This window comes from Coenobita brevimanus, chromosome 74, assembly GCF_032717465.1.
Source record: "Coenobita brevimanus isolate Jiangsu-jjx chromosome 74, ASM3271746v2, whole genome shotgun sequence".
Taxonomy (NCBI): domain Eukaryota; kingdom Metazoa; phylum Arthropoda; class Malacostraca; order Decapoda; family Coenobitidae; genus Coenobita; species Coenobita brevimanus.
The window spans coordinates 32728765-32736498 of NC_137027.1; the positions used below are offsets into that span (position 1 = coordinate 32728765).

At 43.2% G+C, this 7734-nt stretch overlaps 1 protein-coding gene across 1 annotated transcript; it reads right to left on the reverse strand.

The window, feature by feature from the left end:
• Positions 1 to 1313: 1313 nt before the first annotated feature.
• Positions 1314 to 7469, reverse strand: LOC145407812 (uncharacterized). The gene is made up of 5 exons (XM_080278670.1): positions 7462 to 7469; positions 6912 to 7066; positions 6556 to 6703; positions 5625 to 6008; positions 1314 to 3015 (listed from the first exon to the last, which is right to left on the reverse strand). The coding sequence occupies exons 1-5, from the start codon at positions 7467 to 7469 to the stop codon at positions 1314 to 1316; spliced, it is 2397 nt and encodes a 798-aa protein (XP_080134796.1).
• Positions 7470 to 7734: the final 265 nt, after the last annotated feature.

Genomic DNA, 7734 nt, shown 5'->3' on the forward strand with positions numbered 1-7734 from the left:
GTTACATACTGGTTGGCTTGTTGATTACGAGTCCATCGACTACAATGCATCTAATACTCAGTCCGTGCACTATCCAAAATTTTACATAATTCTAACATAGTCAAATATTTATCATTATCATCATTCTAATCCATTATCAACATGGACGGATCCAAGGGTTGTTACCACGCTGCCCGGCCAACATCCCTGCTTTACCATGCTGAAGATTAGAGTGCAATATGTACGAATATAGACTGCATCTTTCACCAATTATAATGTTTACTGTAATTCTCCCATACAAATGTCACACAAACCATCCTTGGTTGAAAAAAGTTACTTAGCTGGATGAGAGAAAGTGAATCCTAGACCTTCGTTCCTCTGGAATGTGATATGGGCAACACCTCATAAGTTTTCCTGAATCCGCCCCCGAACAATCAGCACAGCCATCACTCCCCTGGTAGGGCAGGCGCCTGTGCATGCACGGCAAGCTTAGTGTTGAATCATCAAACATTCTTGGCATCACTCCCACCGTGGAATGAAAATGTATCTCTCACGGAAAAGGGTTTCACTGACATACACTTTACCAAAAATATTTTATTAAAGTCATAATACTGTATGACATACAAATCAAAGTGTTTGTTACAAATCTCTTAATAGTTTCTGATATCCTCCATTACGAATATGGAGTATCTTAATTAAAGGTATCAATTATTACTGCAATTTTCATTATATTTACAGGCACTGTACGTTTTTTTTTTTTCTGTAGGGGAACAAACATACTCAGAATTTTCTTTAACAGTAATCTGATGCTGATTAACTAAAACTACTGATTAGCAGATACTGTAAAATGGTTTATGATACACGGCTTGCAATGTGTGTCATTCGCTGCATTGTTAAAAGAATTTTATTTAGACAATGACTAGTTTTTCATCTGTTGTTACAGAAACATGACACTTATTAAAACTGTAAAGTTACCCTGTAATCGCCATCGAAAATTCTCTCTCTCTCTCTCTCTCTCTCTCTCTCTCTCTCTCTCTCTCACACACACACACACATACACACAGACACACAAACACACGCAAAGTTGACTCGTTCCCAAACGACGATTGTGGCTACCGTTTTGTTGGGGGCAAAGGTGACCGCAGCACCTCCTCTCTTGCAATAATTTATTCTGCACATTATGTTTCAGTATCTTCTTAGACGTTTATTAGGCAAACTATGACGTTATTAAAAGAATATAAATACCATGCAAAAAGAATGTTCAGGTACAGTGTGTGCAAAACAAATCAGCGTGGAGGTGGTGTGAAGCCTCAAATGGCACCTGTAGTTGTGGTTCAGTCAGTCATCAGATTGCGGAAGTGCTGAAGGATTGCTTCACCAGACTTTTCTGAACAGTTCCCTAGAACTCCCTGGATCACGGCTGTTTCTTCCTTCAGTTTCTGCAGCATTTGGATTCTCATCTGAAAGTTGTGTTGTTTGTTCATCTTTTCGGACTCAATCATCAAGTTGATATACTCCTTGGTAGATACTGGGCTAGGCTTGAGGGCAATTTCCTCAAGGCGCTCCACACAGCTCTGAACTTCCTTGATTTGGACAATGAGGGAGTGAGAATACTGGACGATGTCGTCCTCTATGGCTTTGATGGCAGCCTCCTTGTCCAGCTTCCTTTTCTGAATACTCTGATAACGGTCTAGCAGCTCTTGAACCGTGCGCTGTTCCTTCTTCCACTCACATTCATACCGAAAGTCCTTAGTTTCATGTAGCTTCCAATAACATTTACCAGGACAAACTCTACAGTAGCCATTTGTCATTGCTGCACAGTTTCTTTTATCATCATTTTCAGATGAGCTACATGGATAGTGACATGTCATGTTGCACTTGATACAAATGGTCACGAATTCATTTGGCTTCAGATTTATTTTTGTTATTTCAGGAACTTCCACCTCTTCAGTGTAGGAGGCACTCTTAATCTCTGCAGCAAGACGAGCAAGCATGTCCCTTTCTTGATTCAAATTTGAAAGTTTGCCGAGTCCAACATGAATCTGCTTCTTTAAACCCATTACTGATACGTGGAGACGATGCCTTTCGTTTAGCACTTCCTTCGTCAGTGTCAGACTTGCAGGAAAAGTCTTTCCAAGCATGATGAAAAACTGGGTCATACTACGATAGCCCATTGTCCAAAACATTTTGCACATGAACAGTTCATCCAGCTCATCAGAGTCAGAGTCTCCACTGTCTTCATCCTTAGTATTACGAGCATAAACAGCACTATTATTAAAGTTAAAAACACCAACATAATTTATTCCAGCTCTTTTAAGGGCTTCAAGAACTGGTGGACTGTCTGCATCAGCAAAAGTGGCCATTAGGTAAATGTTGTCTTCGATATCCTTGCCGAACATGGAGGAAATGCCATCATATATATACAACTGTGTTTGTGTCAGTCGAGCGGCTGAGGCTGGTGTCACAAACCCAACAGCGTCCACCTGGTCAACGCCATAGCCCTTTTCCAGGAAGATTCTCAGCTGGTTCATCATCTCCCGATCTCGCAAGATGCCTCTTGTGTCTCCAAACCCTGGAGTGTCAATCAGTACATAATTGTAATCAAACGGCATCCCTGGTAAGTGGTAAAAGGTATAAGCTGTTATAAAGTCAGTCTGACTTTGACTCTCTTGTCTTGGTCCCATTTTTAAGCTGTCAGGAACAATCAGTCGAAAGTCATCAGTAAAATCTACTCCATAAATATAATTAGCCATAGCATTGATGAGTGTGGTTTTACCAATGCCAGTAGCCCCAACTATAAGTACAATTTTTGTTGTTACATTTGTCTTCTGTCCTAGGGTCAGCAACTGAACTTTGATTTCTTCATCTTTAATCTCAGTAATCATATCTAGCATTCTTATTTGGAGACCTCGTTCTGTTGTATGACGCCTGCTGAATTCATTCTTGGCTCGCAGCTTCAGCGTTTCACGTAGGCCAGGTCCAGACAGAGTGCTAAGTGGTGGCACCTTGGCATCTGGGGACTCCATTGGCCCATCTCTGCAAGTGGATCAGAAATGTTCAAATGCAGCAAATACAAGTACACAAATTAAGGGAACTTATGTGTTAAACAGGTAGCACTAGATTAACAGAACAAATCTCCAGATATAATCTAATGGTCCAGAACCAGATCAGGATACTAGTTCTTGATTCTAACTTTAACCCCTATATTCCCGGAGTTTTGCACACCTGGCATGCTCCTCATACCGAAAAATTCCAGATAAACATCATCTTGTCTTTTTAAATCTATCCTTATAAAATCATTAAACATATCACAAAAAGTAATCAGATGCAAGTTCCTTCCTTCACAGTGCATTGCAGAGACGTGGAGAGAGCATAATTATAAGATGACGCACTAAATGTGACAGTATGTGACTTAGTGTCTGGGATGTGTGGAGGTAAGGTGCATTAAGACCCTGCTACATCTGAATGTGATTTTACCCGCTAAGTGGGAATTATCTTGGTGATTAAATAAAAACCTCATGTAATATGCACGAAACCACTTTTGATCTTTTTTTGCTAGTAAGACCTTTTTTTTTTTTTTTTTTTGAGTGATCATAGTCGCTCAATTTACACTGAAGGTGAGTGTTTAGCCACTGTGACAGACACAAGGTGACTGAAAAGAAAACTGGGATACACAGTGCACCATGCTCAGAACATGGTGGGGGGGGTGGTGTTCCAGTAATAATCAATCCAGACACATGAGACCTTGAAATCAATCAAACAATGCTGCAAAACGCTTGATATAAATGTACTGCAACCGGGGAGTAATGGTAACCCACCATCTGACGCAAAGGTATAGAACCTAAAGGTTAAAGGTTAAGTAGCAGCAGTAGTAACAGTAGTTGTAATGGTGGTAGTAGTAGTAGTAGTAGTAGTAGTAGCAGCAGCAGCAGTAGTAGTAGTAGCAGTAGTAGCAGCAGCAGTTGTTGTTGTTGTTCAACCTCGATCTGCCTGGCCTAACAGACCCATCGACTGCAGGCAGGTAACTGCCCCTATTGGGTCGTTCCATAAGTTTCCTTCACCACTGATGTTGTGCCTGTGTCTTAGGATGGCATGTACTGTACACTGTCCTATTATGTGGGTTACGTTGTGTGGGCCTGTTCTACAAGTGGGACATGTTTCATCTATGACTCCACCCAACCCAAATCAATGCTGGTAACTAAGGATGGCCAGGTGATGTCCTGATCTAAGCCTAGCTGGCTGAACCCGATCAGATAAGGATACCTCTCATGGGCGGATGTCGGCAGGGAGTACATGTGATACCGTGCTCTGACTGAGGTGTTGTATAGCCCTGCGTGTGAAATGAGTATGCACGTGTTCCCTCACTGCAAGTGCTGGAGTGTGTGGAGGTGGAATATTGTTGAAGTGAGTCTGGTAAAGTTGGTGTAGTGATAATTTTATGTACTTGTGTTGTTTAGCTCTGTCACTGGGGTGTTGTGTTAGCAACGACTGCTGCGTTAATTTGTGTGCTTCTCATGTCAACATATTCTCTAACAGGAAGGACAAAGTTTCACGGTGTAAGTCAGCTGTGGGAGTGGTATTGGTGCAGTTAGTGATAATACACAGAGCACTATTTTGTATGGTATGGAAGGTGTTCTAGTGAGTGTTAAACAGGATGGGGACCAATGATGGGGAGGCTAAGGACACCACTGATTTGTAATACTGTTTGTAAAAAAAGGAAGAGTGTTTTTTTTGCTCCTGTAAGTGCCCAGAGTGCGATGAGTATGTGGGTGCACCGCTTCCAGATGGTGTGTATGTGGTCCTTGGAGTTGAGTCGTGTGATGTAGGTCACTCTATGGAGTTTAATGGAGGAAGTGTGTGGCACAGGGTGTTAAGTGTGACGTCAGGGGTGTACCTGTGCTCATGTTTGCTGCTGGTGATGAGTATGATGGTGTGTGTGTGTGTGTGTGTGTGTGTGTGTGTGTGTGTGTGTGTGTGTGTGTGTGTGTGTGTGTGTGTGTGTGTGTGTGTGTGTGTTGTGGCAGTCCTGCTGCTCTGTGCAGGCTGTGTCTGCAATGTGGTGTGTGGTTCTTATAGTAATGACATCTGCATATAAGGCAATGTTTGTGGGCGGATGGGGTGTGGGAATAATAAGCACGTACAGGTTGAAAAGTACGGGTGAAAGAATGGATCTATGTGAAATTCCATTAAAGAAACTTCGTGTTCGTGATGACTTTCCCTGGGATGTAACGTGTCCTTGTCTACCAGAAAAAGTTGTTAGCAAGCCAACGTCTGGTGTTGATCTCCAAGTTTGTGTGTAGATTTTGGTGATAAGTTTGCATCGGAGGATTTTTTTTAGAGCAAGGAAGAAGGAACTAAAGGCCAGAAGCCGATAAAATTATTCCCTCCATGAAAAAAACAAAAACAAGTTAACAGAGAGCCAAATTTAGATCCGTTTATTTCGAGATGCCTAGACACAATGCGTCTGAACGACTGGAGGTCTATTGTTTCAAGATGTGTAAGTTGTGTGGGTCTCGCAGAGCTGATGCGGCCAGATGCGTGTTGTGTGAGATTGGCTGGCTAGGTGTTTGTGGGGTGTAGTGCTCTAAAGCCATGTTGTAAGAACGCAAGATGGACATGGTGTGACTTAAAAATTAGGCACTCACTTGGTGTCTTGGTCCAAGCAGGGCGGCACAATGTCAATAGAGTCTTTGCTTCCCTGTGAGTCACGAATGTGTTGCTGAACCCGCAGGTCAAGACGACAGTTCTTTTGGGTTATACTGTCCAGCACCAAGCCAAGGTCAGCCAAGTCATCAGGAGCACCATGGATGTCTAGGGTCAAGCACCGAGGACTGGTGAACTTCATGATAGAAGTGAACTGTGCACAGTCTACATCAGGCAGATCCAGAGTTTCTTCCTCTCTCACTTTCTTCAGATAGGAACAAGGATGATAGTTGTCCACAGTGATGCCTAAATTCTTCAGTTCTTCCTCAAGCAGGAGTCCCACGGCAGCTCCTTGGCTCCACTCTGGCAGGCAGACAGTGTGGATCCTGCAGAAGGAAGAGATTTACCCCTTCAGGCCGAGGCTGAGGACCGCCTTCTAGGTAGCATAGGATGCTTCTTGGCTCCTGTTCCTTGGTGATATATTTTAAAGATTTCATATTAACATTCTCTTGTGTGCATTTTATCTTTAATACTGACAGAGTTTGCAGCAAAGAAAACAGAAGAGGATAAGTCAATGTGATGTACTGAGAATGAGGTGTTACAAAATCGCCAAGGTCAGTTACAATAGGCTATACACCTGTAAATGGTCATGTATCTGTATTAAGTAAATATAATATTGAAATATGTGAGATGCTCTGCAAAAGTCTGAGGCAAGCTCATTATGCTCACTGTGTAATAAGAGGCAGACAAAACTTAAGTACATGGACAGTCTCCTGGATGATACTGACAGAAGATGAAGTGTGGTGGATATCATGAGAGTGGCACATGGGAGGGAAGAGTGGCGCTCCATGGTCGCCAACGACACCTGACTGGCACCATGGTAAGGTAAGGTAAAGTAAGGTAAGGTAATATCAATACGAGCCATAATATTACCTGTTCTGAGCAGCCAGTGTGCAGGCCACCTGGCCAGCCCAAGCCACTTGGCTGGCCTCCAGGTGGGTCAAGTCCAGGCGTGTGGTGCTCCCATCTGGTGGCAGTGGTGTCAGGCTGGATGCAGTCACACTAGGCATCACACGCACCTCTGTTGTGGATGTTATATTTTCAGTTTTTATTAATATATCATAAGTTTTCTACAAAAATCCCCGGACTGTATTATGATCGCGGCATTGTTATACATCATCCAAGCCCTTATAGTTAAGCCTTATATATATATGTCACACCTTTTTGGGATGCCTTAACCCACTAAGCCTACAGCAATCAAAGGGCGAAGGAGAGGGAATCGAGGTTACCTTTGAGAGCATGAGGGTGTTGTAGGATGCCGGCTGTGAGTGCTGATGCCTGCTGATCTTCCCTCATTGCCAAGTGGACACTCTGCAGCCTTACTTCCTCAAGCTCCACCTGGGGGTTCCCACTTAGCTGGCCCCGCACACACTGTAAGCTGCACCTGTACACACAATCAAGTGGCTGAAAGTGTGGTCTGTTGTCTGTAAGGTCGCAAAGTCGATCCCAAGCAGGCGCAGGGAACTGTTTGACAATTTAAATTTCATTAAAAGGCTTTGGTTATGTCCAGCATGACCCACCAACACCCCAGATTATGCCATTTCACCAGTCCTAAATGAAACAGCTCTAGTGTGTTTTCAACATGGAAGGTGGGTAATGGGTACCAGCGCCAATGCTAATATGTATGACAGGACTACTGGACCTCAGGGGAAAACTAGTAAATGTATGTACAGTCGCCTTCACTTCTAAGTACTACACCGACTTGTGACGTCTTGGTAGATGTGGCACCACTGTGTTTGTTTACATCGTCGTATTAAGACGCGAATGAGTTGGAGGAACCTCGGCATAGTGGTCAGGTACTGACAGCTACATGGCTATGATTTGTGTAGTGCTTATATAATAACAGACGTAATGTAATTGAACTTGTGCCTGCAATTCGAGCTTAATTTAAGGTGATGGTGCTGGGACCAATCAGGGAGTTGGATGCTTCGCAGTGGATGTTCAGGGGTGCTGTTGGTCCGAAGCAGGCCTTGCTTTACTGAATGAGACGCGGGCCAAAATAAGACTTGTCTAGCACAACGTATAATGGAGGATGAACATATTCATCATATA